The 13491-nt window shown below is 55.1% G+C and overlaps 1 protein-coding gene across 16 annotated transcripts in view; it reads right to left on the bottom strand.

The window, feature by feature from the left end:
- Positions 1–6959: 6959 nt before the first annotated feature.
- Positions 6960–13491, bottom strand: part of EXTL3 (exostosin like glycosyltransferase 3) — a 130783-nt gene continuing 124251 nt past the window's right edge. For all 16 annotated transcript variants that reach the window (XM_055809956.1, XM_055809967.1, XM_055809962.1 and 13 more), the window contains 3 exons: positions 10565–10709; positions 9487–9615; positions 6960–7535 (listed from right to left, as the gene is read on the bottom strand). In XM_055809956.1, the coding sequence (XP_055665931.1) occupies positions 7326–7535; positions 9487–9615; positions 10565–10709 (484 nt within the window). In that variant the 3' untranslated portion in view covers positions 6960–7325. The remainder of the gene's footprint in view (positions 7536–9486; positions 9616–10564; positions 10710–13491) is intronic.

Below are 13491 nucleotides of genomic sequence, written 5' to 3'. Positions count from 1 at the left end.
TGGGGAGGAAACCTCTGCCCGGCAGCGAGCGCCCACCGCAGCCATCACCCAAGCTGCAGACACGGGTAAAACTTCGCATTGGTTTCTTGATATTTGTGGGTACTCGGTGACAGAAAGGGTGAGGGCTGGCCCAGCGCGGCCCCGTGCCACCTGCTGCCTCATGGAGAACCCCAGCCACATGCAAAGCCATCACAACTTGTCTTTTATTAATTTATTTATTTATGTATTTATTTATGTATTTATTTATTATTTTTATTGTTATCATCATATTGGCAGCAAAACACCTGTAGGGTGAGAGCTTAAAATCCCTCTGCTGAGAAGGCCTGCAAGAAGAGCATGGAAAGGCTTTAAAACGAAGGCAGCAGGAGCAGGTGTTACCCCTCACCTCTTTATTCCTCTTGAAGGGAAAAGTAAAAATAAAAAATCAACCCCTGTTTGGTGGCTGCCACAGTGCTGCTCCAGGACTTGCTGCGTTCTTGGGGCAGAGCTGGGCTCCAGGTGTTCCCCAGGGCTGGTGGCACTCGACCTGGAGTTGTTTAGGGTTTTTTGGTTTTGGTTTTGGTTTTTTTTTTGGCTACATTGAATTGTTTAGTGGGTTAAAATGAATAGTGACAATTACCCTTCCCTTGCAGGCACAACACTGAGTGCTGCATAGGTCTTTATTAATTGCCTGGCTAGTAACTGCTCATTTCCCTCTGACTGCTCTTAATATTGACTATACTGAGCCTCTAAATCGCAGCGTGCTGCTGTCAGCGCAGCACACGCATTCTCGGGGTGGTTGCAGGTGCTGTGCGGCGCTGCTCACCACCGGTCCTGCTTTCCCAGTTCCTCCGTTGCCTCCCTGCAGCCCTCTGGTTGCACCGTGGGTAAAACCCTGCTTCTCCCAGGGGTTCTACGCCAAGACCAGGGCTCCTAATGCCCTTAGTAACACGCTTTAACTTCTGGTCAGCCCTCAAGCAGTCAGGCATTTGGTCTAGATGATCTCTGTAGGCCCCTTCCAACTGAAATCGGTCTCCTCCAGCTTTGTATTCCTGCTGCAGCCCCGTGCCATTGCCCCAGGGTTAAAAGCAGGAGGCAGGGAGCGAGGCAGGTGATGGGTGACCCTCGCTGTGTGTTGGGCACCCACAGAATTGCAGGAGCCCATTGCTTTTGAGCCTGCTAACAACTCCAGAACAACTTCTTAAAACACTGGGGATAAAATCCTATTTTTCTTCCTAAAGCCTTTCACAGTCCATCGCAGGCAGGGAGCCAGAGGTATAAATCCTGCACAGCCCGCGCATCACTTTGCACCGGCCCTGCAACGCACTCTGAAAAATGATACGGACATCGAGGTTTATAATGCCCCCCCAGCATTTTTTCCCTTTTCCTGCTCCCCTTTTCCTGCCAGCCCCGCTCCCCACAACACCACGTGCTCTTAAATTTAAAATTTAAGCCTTTTTATTTGTTAAACAGGAAAGTGATGCCAGGGTACACGGCCTGCCCTGGCTTTTGGGTGGAAAAGCGGCCAGCTAATTAACCTGGGAGCAAGGGACCTGCGACCTTGGCTTTGCATCGCTGGTGGTGTCTGGCCCTGCTGGAATGTTCTGCATTTCCAGGTGGGTAAAGAAAACCCCAGAGCCAGCAGTTTCCCTCTTCCTGCCTGTCTCAGCGTGGCTGGGGCGTAAGGCAGGGCCGTGGTGGGGTGCAGGTCCTTTACCCGGGCTCCTGCAGGAGCTGGCTGCTTCTAGGGCCTTGATGGGCAGAATGGAAACACAGGGAGCGATTTCAGCGAAATTGCTTCTTATCAAGGACTGTGTCATCTGCAAGGGGAAACTGAGGGCACGTTTCAGCGTGAGTGAAGCACTCCCCCCTGCCCTCCCTCCTGGTGGAAGGGAATGACTTCCTAAGGGGATTTATCTCTTATTCCTGTCCCCAGTACCTGTTCCTCCCTCCCAAGGTATAAACCCTTATAGAGAGGGAAAAAAAAAGAAAAAGAAAAAGAAAAAAAAAGAAGAAACCCAAACAAACAGGAGTCACGATGCTGTGGCTCGTTTCGCCAAGGTCATGTTAGTTACAGCTGTAAAAATCATTTGCTTTTACAGATTTTTATCAGCTTCCTAAGGGCTGGAAGAGCCTCACCAGCAAATCTGCTCCAGTCGAGCCCGTGCCCGAGCTGCTGCTGGGCTCCCGGGCGGGGGGTGGCCCCCAGGACAGCGTCCCACCGCTGCAGCCAGCTCCGGGCCTTTGGGTGAGTGAGTGTCTGTGTCCTCACGCTGCTACTGATGTCCCTGCTGCCTTCCAGCAGTATTCCGGGGAGAGACCGCAGGCATGCGGGAGGCAGGTCCTGGGCAGAGCGCCCACCTCCTCCTCCCTTCCGCAACCCAAGTAATTTGGGGTTTCCCTGAAACCCATCCTAGAAATACAACCGAGCACGAACACTCCCAGTACGGAGAAGCCTTTACTCCAAGGCAGTAGGGAAAATAAAGGGCACGTTTCCCAGGGTGACAGCAGCAAGGGCAGGTGACAAAGGTGAACAAGTGACCATGGAGGAAGCCAGCTGCTCAGGAGGAAAGGTAAAAAAAAAGCCAGAAAGGAAGAGAGAGGAAATCCAGCAACACGCAGGAAATCCTGCGGGATTTCCAGCCCAGCGTGGGAGCCCATGGCGCAGCCAGCTCCATTCCTCCCCTCTGCTCCCCTGCACAGGTTTGAAGCTGGTGGAAATGGGGATGGGAATCACACAGATCCAGTTGGGTTTTCCACCTCAGCCTCCTGCACCTGAGAGGGACTGGGAGCATTCCCTGAGCCAGCGATGCCTGCGAGTGCCATAGGAAATGGCTCCTACATTTCCTTCTTCCAGGATCCCAGGGCAGGGACGGGAAGGTTTGCAATTCCAGCGCCAGCTCCGCCACTGGTTTTGTTGTCTAGAACTACCCGGACAACTCTTCCCGTGGTGCTTTCAGCAACACCCTGCCCCTGCGCAGGGCAGAGGCCTCAGGGCCACATCCTGCAAGCAGAGCTGGGCTCTGGGAAAGGTGCTTTTTGGTTGGCTGTGATGGCAATTAGTGGGCGACTGGTGATGCAGAAATCGAGGTGTTCCCAGCCTCCCCCGAATCCGCTGTCCTGGCTGGCCCCGACGCCACCGGCAGCCCTGTGGCAGCTGGGATGTGATGTGTCCTGAAGGAACACCGGGGTCCAACTGCCCCCGCAGGGCTGGGCCAGGGGCTCTCTTGGCCCAGCCACCAGCTCACCGAGGGATGAAGCAGGGTTTAGCACCAGACGCTGCCATCCTTGAGGGGTTCCCACCATTCCAGACCAGCTCACCTGCCCCTCAGGAAACGCAAGCCTGGGGACATGCTTGTTTTTGGGGTGCCCCAGGGCCGCGGAGCAGCAACAAGCCCCATCCTGGTCCCAACCCCCGGCAAAGCAAACACCAGATGCTCTCAAGTTAAACTCTCCATTTATTGAATCCTTTTACAAAAAAACCTCAACATTGTGCTCGTGTTGAAGGAGTTTCTTTTATCTCGGTTGTCGGTTTTGTGGGGCTTTTTGTTTTTTCTTTTCTTTCTTTTTAAACCCGGTGCTCACGGAGCAGTTAGCACAACCATGGCACAGGGGAGGGCAGGGGCCGTGCAACACGGACGGGGTACGGGGGGGTCCGTGTCACCACAGACAACGCTATTTACAGCCAACGTGAAAAAGACCTCGCTCTGCACCCAGCACCCGCCGGCGGCAACCCCGGTCCTGGGTGAAGCAGCAGAAATCTGGGAAAGGGGAGAAGGGCTTTCCCTTGGGAAAGGTACAACCACCGAGAGACCATCCCGTCTCCTCAGGGCTGGGGTGGCGGAGACCGTGCGCCCCAGGCTGCTCTGTGCTGGAGCTGGGATGAACCGTACCACCTAACCTGAGCTTCGGAGTTACGCCGGGACCCCCTGAACATCACGGGAGAGCGGCGAGTAGCCAAGGTGGATGTTCCGGACGGTGGCAGAGGCTGGACCACTCTCCAGAAATGCCCCTCTCCTCTCCACTGGCGGAGGAAAGCCTTGAGGGCAGCTCAGATCCTGGGATATCTCAGGAGCAGGAAGCTGGGGCGTGAATCACAAGTCTGTACGCCGGAGGGGTTTTGGTGGCTACGTGGGAAGATGTGGCAATGAGCCAGAGCAGCAGAGGACTGGGAAGGACAGCACCAGCCCCACGGGTGAGGGAGGAGATGCTCTCACTAGCATTTCATTTCTTTATGGCACTGCATCCCTCCCAACGCTGCTGCTGCCCAGCACGTCTCCCCCCGAGCAGCTGCCACCTGTGACTCACGGTACCCCATCACCCTGTCACCCCCAAACCCTTCCCCTCTGGGGGGTCTCAGCAAGGAGGAAACCGTCCCATGCCGTGCACAGAGACCCCACCACGCAGCCCTGAGCCTGACCCCTGGCTACCACAGCACTGGGGATCCTCCAAAAGCCCCGCTGTGGGCAAGAGGCGAGTGTGTTAAGAGCCTGGGAGGACGAACAGTTTGGATTCCCACCACGGATCTCTCCACCTCTACCAGCCTTGAACTGAAACGCAGCAACGGAAAGAAGAAACCCCCAGCTCTGGGCTTGCCAGCAGCTCGGCAAACCCCGAGCCCCCACGACGCAAACAGCAATCCAAACGCTCCACATCACATCCCCGATTTCCAAACTCCCTGTATTACAGTCTCTCACCAAAATAACAACATTTCCCTTAAGATTTTTGAAAATAAGTAGCCGAGAAGTGTATCTCTATTTATATAAAGTGCAATCCACACCTGCAGCGCTCCTTAATCCCGTTTGACTCCTGCCATGCAGGCAGAGGGCTGGGAGAGGTGGAGCTGCCTCCACTCTTGGCTGACACCGGGACCACGCTGTACCTGAGCGGCTGCATCGCTGCTAACGAACCACCTATTAACAAGAGGAGAATGGAAGCCAGCGGCAGAGATCAGGCCCCTCGGGGATGCTGAAGCTGGTGCAGCTGCTGTTTCCATTCCGAGCAGGGGCAGGGAACATCCTTCCAGGTGTGTTGGGGCCTTGCAGGAGCCTCCGATCCCATTTTCAAGGAGACTGTGAGCCTTCACACGCTCTTCTTTGAGCATGTGATGTTACAAGAAAAAGAGAGTGGAAAGAAAAAAAAACCACAAAAAACCCACAGAGGAAAAAATCTGTATTTTGCTGCAGTCTGTAGTGCTGGTGAAGGCACGAGCCATCAGCTCTGCTGGGACGGGCTGCCCCTTCCTTTCCCCTTACCAAGGAGCAAGTGTTGGTGACCCCCACCCATGGGGTGACATGAAAAGCTGGCTGAAACGTGGTTGGAGAGGCCACCTCACCCCCCACAAGGGTGCAGCTACAGGAGAGGAGCGCGGACAGGGCTGACCTTGGGAGGGAGCCTAGGAGCTGCTGATGGACCATCCGTTCCTGCTCCTGCTTTGGGACGCACCAGAGACACGACCAGGTGGGAACATCCTTCTGCTGCAGGGTGCTGTGGTGCTGAGCTGACACCTGCCCCAGTGGAAGTCAGGCCGGGAAAACTGGGAATGTTGGGGTGAATCACACACGTTTCACCTTCCTGTCTACCCAGCTGCTCTTAAACATCTGGGATGCACTGGGGGAGAACATCACCACACAGGAGGGGGCAAGCTGTGTCCTTCCCTCCTCTTAGGGGCTGGGGTTGGAGCAGAACGGAGCAGGAGCAGGGTGCGGAGGTTGGGTGACCACACGGACGTAACAGCATTTTGCTTTGGTGGGAGCGAAACCAGCTCCGAAAACAGCCCCGTGAACGTGATCCCAGCAGCGTCTCCCAGTTCACACGAGGGAAAGCTCTCGGTGGGATTAACCTTCCCTCGCAGCCCAAAGCCAGGGCACAAGCGTGGCCAGGGTGGGAGTTTAAGGCAGTTACGCTGAGGCCCACGGGCAAAGCTGCCGCGGCCGAGGCAGAGCGGGGACTCCAGCCTGTGGCGCAGCCCCGGCATGCGCAGGCTGGGCTGGTGTTTCGCTCGGGCTCTGCGTGGCTGCGCGCAGGTTAAGGGTTAGTGTCTTCTTCCTCCACCCTGCAAAATGCAAAGCGGTCTCCAGAGAAGGCCCCAACACCCCGATGCCCGTGGCGGGGGCACTGGGAGCTGAACCGCTGCCTGCTCGCCCGGCAGGGACCAGGCACCACGTGCAGCCGGCTCTCGGCAGACTGCACTCACGCCTGGACGCGGCTGGGAGAGAGGTTTATTTTATCAGCAAAGGCTCGTGTAGCTGATCTTGGGGTGCTACTGGAGCAGCCCTCCAGGGCCAGTGAATGAGGGCAGGAGGAAAAGAGCCAAAGCTCTTGTGAAAAGGCCAGGCCAGACTCAAGACTCTCTGCAGCAGCCGTTGTTGCAGCCGCTGTAGAAAACTGTGGGCCCCAGCAGCCTGCTGGAACGTGAGAGCCGGGGGCACTGCCAGCCCCTGCTGTGCTGCAGCTGCATCATCCCTCAGCCCCAGACGCGCTCCCCGTCTTCAGAGGTTTAGCAGCGGCGGCGGCGTGCCGTGCCGAGCGGAGCAGGACACCGAGAACGAGACAGCAGCAACCGAACTTCCCCGGGGCTGTAGCACGGGACCCGGTGCAGCGCTAGGAGCCAGGGAAGGACCCTCCGGAGCCAACCTCTTCCCTGCTCGCCCCTCTCCAAGGGCAGGGCTCCGGGGGTGAGCAGAGCAGGGCAAAGAGCTCGTCACCAGCCGACACCTTCAAGTCCTCGGTAGCAGCCACAGGGCAAGACGAGCCAGGACATGCTGTGCAGGAGGGGAGATGGGCTGCCCCTCGCAAGGAAGGATGGGGACAACGGTGGTGACCGGAGCTGCGTTGATGCTGGGAATAACCTCTCTGGCAGTCAAACACCTCCAACCTGACCTTGCTACAGTCCCCCTCGAGTGGGCAGACAGGTCCAGAGGGGAAAAGGGCCGAGGGGGGGAGAAGAAAAAAGGGGGGGAAAAAAAAAGCCTCACACGGCAAATCTAAAACACTTTCATTTTAAATAACAATAATTATAATTAAAAAGAATGGTTTCCCTTGGCTAGGGAAGGGGCAGAGCCACTAGCCAGTGTGCCATTCCTCAGTGTACGATCCTAGGGAGCGTCTTTACAGAAGCTGTGAGATCCTGTTCCCTGTCGCTTGGTCGAGTCACCGTGGGGAGAGCGGGAGAGGAGGGGGAAACGTGCCCGTCCGAACCCAGGACGTCCCTTTAGCTCCGTGGGAGGCCAGAGTCAAAGCAAAAGGTGTTTTGCACTCGCAGCCCCATCCAAAAGCCACCCTCCGCCCTCACCCGCCGCCAGCCAAGGTTCGGGGGGCCGAGGGCGCCCGGCTGCCTCACACTGCTAGATGAACTTGAAGCATTTTGTCTTGTCGTGGGGCAGGCGGGTCTTGAAGAGGACCGAGTCCACACGGAACTGGGTGTACAGGAGGGGCATGTACCCGTACACCTTGACAAAGAAGTTGATGCACTTGTGTCGCTCGTGGAAGTGAGAGTCGTCGTGTGAAAGCGCCTGGGGGCACCCAGGGCAGCGGAAAGTCCAGCGAGAAGTCACCTGCAATGAGATGGACAGAGTCACTGCCACGCTGCCCACACCACCCCGGCCAGGGGGACACCCAGGCTGCGCCCAGGGCGGGGAGACCCGGCCCGATGTCCTGCCTGACATGCGGCAAACGGGGCACGAGTCTGGCCGTGCTCTCCCCCGCTGCCAGGTGTCCCTTGGAAGGTGTCCAGGCAAGGAAGGACATCATCCACACCAGCTCTGTCAGAGCAGAGACTTCAAGGGGGACACGATCATCTACTAACAGTTACTTTTTTCTGGTTTAATGTTTAAGAAGCTGTTTGGGGGCGGGCGGGGGGTGGGGGTGGGGAAGTCAGTCCTCGAGAAAGGAGCTCCTTTCCTTTCACAGACAGAACCATAGAATGGTTTAGGTGGGAAGGGACCTTAAAGGCCATCTAGTCCCACCCCCTGCCACAGGCAGGGCCCCCTCCCCCCAGCCCAGGCTGCCCCCAGCCCCGTCCAGCCTGGCCTTGAGCCCTGCCAGGGATGGGGCACCCACAGCTGCTCTGGGCAGCCTGGGCCAGCGCCTCGCCGCCCTCACAGGGAAGAATTTCTGCCTCATCTCTCATCTCCATCTCCCCTCTCTCATGTAAAGCCATTCCCCCGTGTGCCATCGCCACCTGCCCTTGCCCAAAGCCCCTCCCCAGCTTTCTTGCCGGCCCCTTTAGGCACTGGCAGGTGCTCTAAGGTCTCCCCGCAGCCTTCTCCTCCCCAGGCTGAGCCACCCCAGCTCTCCCAGCCTGTCCCCACAGCAGAGCTGCTCCAGCCCCTGAGCATCTCCCTGGCCTCCTCTGGCCCCGCTCCAGCAGCTCCGTGTCTCTCCTGTGCTGGGGACCCCAGAGCCGGACGCAGCGCTGCAGGGGGGTCTTGTCTCACCAGAGCAGAGTGGAGAGGCAGAGCCCCCTCCCTTGACCTGCTGGCTACAGATGCTACAGAAGAATTAGAATTTGGGGCACTTCTTGTTTTCGGCAGCCAGAATAAGATCTTTGGAGGGGACTCCAGCTTTCTGGAGGTGCTGAGGGGCCACCCACTGATTAAAGGGCCTCCTTGTTTATCTTGAATCAGACATCCCACTGCAGTACCCTTTGGTTTTGGCCTGATTCTCCTCTCAGCTGCACCAAACTCTACAACTTTCATTTCATAGTAGCTCCAGATGGGAAGAACATGGCACAGAAAAAAGCACCCATCATACTTTTGGCCAAGACCCACCTCCAACGCAGCTGGCCTGTGACGGTGAGACATATGCAGGGCTGTGAAGAGCAGTTTGCCAGCAGCGATAAAGAGCAGAACGATCTGCATCCAAAATTCACATTCAAAATTGTGACATTCATTTGTTATCACAGGGCAGGGAAATTTCAGCTGGGCTGCAGTGTTTGGACCAACAGCCCCTCCGCACACAGATGAGCCTAAAGGTCTCTGGAAAGCTACCCAAAATCAGCAAGGAAATCGTTCCTACTTGTGCTGTATGTTATGGAAAGAAGGAATTTGTCTTTTCAGGATCAGCTGCTCAGAAGGGCCTTTGCTGAGCCAGGAAACCCTCCAGTCTGAGCTGCAGCATAAGTCAAACTGCAATTCATCTGCTTGCCATGGCGGGGTTTGGCTGCTTCTAAGGGCCGTACTGAGTTTTCACACCTTTTTGAACACACACTACATCTCCTCGAGGCTGGAGAGGGGACATGCTGACTGCTGACAGCCTCAAGCACATCACGCTTGCGGCACAGCGCTTCAGAGATGCGATGCAGCCAGATTTCGGTAAGGGCAGCGTGTGCTGCACAGCGCAGCTTCTGCACCAGGCTGCACTGTGAGAAGGGAGCTGGATTCCCCCGGAGCAGAGCAGCCTCCCAGTATGCCACTTGCCTTTCAAAGACACCAACCAAACCACTTTGTGTTTCTGGATTTCTCCAGAAACACAAATCCCAGTTCAAACTCCCGCCTAGTGCTTTACCTTTATGGGAGGTTTTCTTGTCAGGTGAGAGACCAGGAAGTTCATGGCAATGTCCTCGCAGTTGATGTACTCATCCACCATGTCGCGGATGGCTTGCGGCATCACGTAGGAGTACAGGTAGGCGTAGTACTAGAAAGCATTAAAAGGCACAACGTTGCTCAAAGTGGTCCCAAGCATCAAGCGCCCACCCACTACTGGTGCCAGGTGCACCAGACCCGGAGCAGTCGTGGCACCACAGGTGAGTATCAAGACGACTTGGTGGGCCATGTCTGACTCAGAGCTCAAGGATGCCAGCGGAAAGACTTCCCATGATGGGGTTAATCCCGCACCGAGGAGATCTGCTGTAGTCACAACAGCAGCCGATCTACCCGACAGCCACCACTCTCGCCGAATCCTGAGGCTCCTGTAACCTCAGAAATGTAAGAACGATGGTTTCAACTCCCTCAGAACTTGCTGTCAGAGTCGGCACAGTAGCAGTAGCTAGTGGATAACCTCCCCAGCGCAGTATGACGGCTCACGACAGTCCCCCTGGGAAAACATCTCATCCTTCTCTCACGGTCTGTTTGCCCGCTGTTGCCTCTCCCATACACACATGTCACGGAGCCGCTTTCTGCACTGCTCCCTTCCACCATAAACCAGCCACCTCCATGTCTACCAGCCAGCCTGTGCCACCACACAGCCGCAGAAACCCATGACTTCCCCACAAATTACCCCTTGCAACACTTTGAGTCTGTAAGGTTCAAGATACTACAGTAAAGACACAGGGCAGGCGAGCAGGCAATCCCGTGGCCCACCTTGCCCTCGCCATGACCGAGAGCATCGCTGAAATGCCCCCCGACTGCTTCAGCGCCATGGTGCTTCTCACTTGGCACAAACATACCCTGCTCCTCAAGGAGACTGTCTGCCAGGTCACAGACTGGTTGCTGGCTGTGTTTTGATTTGGAGGAAGCGAGGGAAAAGGAGCAGTGAGCTCCAAAATTTGTTCTTTAAAACAAAAATACAAGCCCACAAACATACAGACTCTGGTTACTCTGAGAGGGAAGGGAAAACCCAGAGCTTTGTGGCCACGGTATCTCACCTTATGGAAGAAGGCAGCACCAGTGAGCACCATCGAGAGCTCGCAAGAGTAGTTGGAGTTGTAGAGCCAGGACTGATGGGGGATGTCCCACGCATGGTAGCGCCCTGGGAAACCAACGATGCGGTCCCTTGCCTCTCTCCAGACTCTGCAAACACAAGGCCCTTCGGTGAGACGCAGACCTGGGGAGCCCACCTGGAGATGAGCACGGCTCTGGCTGAGAGCCACTACACACAGGACTACGCCCTCGATGCCAATGGACTGGCTCCCAAGGGGGGTTTGCAAGTGATGGAGATGCCCACACGTAAAAAAGTTTGGCAACTGCTCGTCCAAAGAACAACCGACATACATTGTAGTTTGAGCAAAAAGGATAAACATTGTTAAAACAGGCAACTATCTTGCTTTAAAGTCCATTTAGTTTTTTAAAATAAATATACAGACAATTCCAACATGCAAAAGAAGTCTTTTTACACAGGCTGTTCAATGCAAGCTCGCCCACCTCCACAGCACCAAAGCTCCAGGGAGAGACCAACTGGCCATCACAGCTGCCTGAGTGACATGTGAACAAGGTCTCGCCCTGAGATAATTCTGATTTCTTTCCTAATGTAGTGCAGGAAAGGGCTGACCACAGAAATCTTGGCTTTGACAGGAAGAATTTGTTGACATTCTCCTGTTAAAGGTTAAAAGCTGTTAGACGTGAACTGCAGGCACCCCTTGGTCTGCTTCCCAAACACAGGCTGTGAGCACAGGCCGACGCTGCTCAGCTTCTCACCCTGGTCCTCTCCTAGAGGCCCATTCCAGTTGCTTACTCACAAGGGAACATATTCCTAACTCATAAATTAGGGATATTTTAACTCGTAAGGTTCTGTAGGTGTAAAAGAAAACTAACAAAAAAGCCCAGTGGCCCAAAATTAGTTTCTGAATTATACAGAGAATGGAAAACTTAAGACCTTGGATGGAAAGGCAGAGAAAGGGGCAGGGAAAGCCAGCGAGGTGGGAAACTCTTCCACTTGCCACCAGCTTCCAGCAGCCCATGCCCGGGCATCACCGCATGACACGTACACCAGTGCTGCTTCTCTCCGATTTCCCCTCTGTGGGAAGCCCAGAGCAGCCACGGCTTGGCCTGGAAGGAACCCAGCTTCTCCTGGCCTCTTCCTCCAGCTCCCTGGGACTACCCACCTCCCGGAAGCTCAGCTTCCACCTCTGTAAAGTCGAGACAACATCAAGCTCCCTTTAGGAAAGCTGTTGAGATGCTGAGGATCCTGGTGTCACCAGATGGAAGACCTGGAGTGCCAAACTGCCAGCTTCCCATCCCAAACCAGCACCCAGCAGTTCCCTGGGTTCTGTACAGGAAAAACCTCTGGGGCTGGAAGCACATCCTTCACCCTGCCACACGCTCGCACTCAAGCCATAGGGAATTAAACCCTGATGTCTGCGTGTAAGAGTGTGGGCTTGCTTAATATTCTGCTCTCATCTGAAGCTCACTCTCCTCGAGAGAAATCCCACAGGATAGCTGCAACACTGGCAGGAACAATTAAGAAAAAAGTCAGTGCCTAATGCCTACCCTGGGAAATAAATCCAGGTCCGTGTGCAGGGGTGCTGGCTTCCTTCGGATCACCCCATCCCATCTCCCCAGTGGTTAGTGTCCAAGCTGCATCTCCAAACCCAGTGACTCCAGACTACATGAAACAAGTCCCAGGTGCGAGCCTGTTGGACACGGAAGGGATTTTCCCTTCTTCACAGGCACAAGATTGGGCAGAAAGTGGCCTTTTTGTTCGGTTTTCTTCCCCCTGCAGATGAGAGTTCTTCCCACCCCCATTCCTGCGGAGAGCTACAGGAGCGCTGGCTGCGGGGCAATCGCAGGCTGCTGGAGAGACTGAATTTCCGAGCCCTGAGCTTTCATTACATTTACTAACACAGCCAGGAGCAAAGACATGTTTACTGTTATATCCTCTACTCAAATTAATGAAACTCCGACATAACCTGGTAATGAAAACCAAGTAATTAACACCACCAGCAGCTTCTCTGGCACCATCCTCCCCAGAAGCACTTGTTTGTTGCCATTTCGGTCGATCCATCGTGATTGTTTTAAAAAGCTGGAGTTGAAACTGCTCATTCCCTATCACTTCTCCCACATCTCACTTTTGCCTTCCCAGCTCAGCCACAAAAATAAGGATTTCTCCACAGAATCGTTTTGGGTGTGCTCCTCAGGGAGGTTTGCTCTGGATGCCCGCCTTCAGCTTGCTCCTGAGTAGCAAATGGAGCAAGAAGAGGCTTTTGGCCACAAGAATTACAGCCCGAAGCAAAGATCCAACAAAACACAGTTGTTACGGGGAGAGGTTCACTCAATCACCGAGACACCGTCTCTTCCCTGGCTGAATGCGTTAACGCAGGGAAGCTTTGTAGGAACAAGGTGTTTGTAAGGAGGGTAATGAGTGAGAGTAACACACGGCACTTCGAATTTTCATTTGATGCTCTCCAGGGCTAACCGGTAAAGCCTCAGCCTGGCGCTGTGAATGAGCTAAGGAAAACGGAGACCAAAGAGGGCAAGAAACCAGCCAAGTTCAGAAAAAGACCCTGAAACAGGGCATGGAAGGGAAGCCAGGAGTCCCAATGCCTACTCCCCTGCTTTAATCACTTTAACACCTCGTTTTTCAACTCTTGGAGAGAGCTTGTTGGGTTTTCAGGCATTTTGTGCCTTTTAATCTTCCTCCCAAACATGAGCCAACATGTTTCAGTGACAGCGGAGAGCTGGTCCCCATCTCCCGCCCCCCAGCCAGCTGCCGGGTGCTCTCGGATTAGCAATCGCAACCCCCGCTGCTGGCCCAGCAGGCTGACGAGCCACAGCCACACAAGTGCCAGCGTTCTCTCCTCGTGCCACTCTCACTCCCCGGCGCCTCTTTGGCACTCGGTGAGGTTTAGCTGTACAA

Source organism: Falco peregrinus, chromosome 7 (genome assembly GCF_023634155.1).
Source record: "Falco peregrinus isolate bFalPer1 chromosome 7, bFalPer1.pri, whole genome shotgun sequence".
In the NCBI taxonomy this organism is placed as follows: Eukaryota; Metazoa; Chordata; class Aves; order Falconiformes; family Falconidae; genus Falco; species Falco peregrinus.
This window is presented reverse-complemented; position numbering and strand designations above follow the sequence as displayed.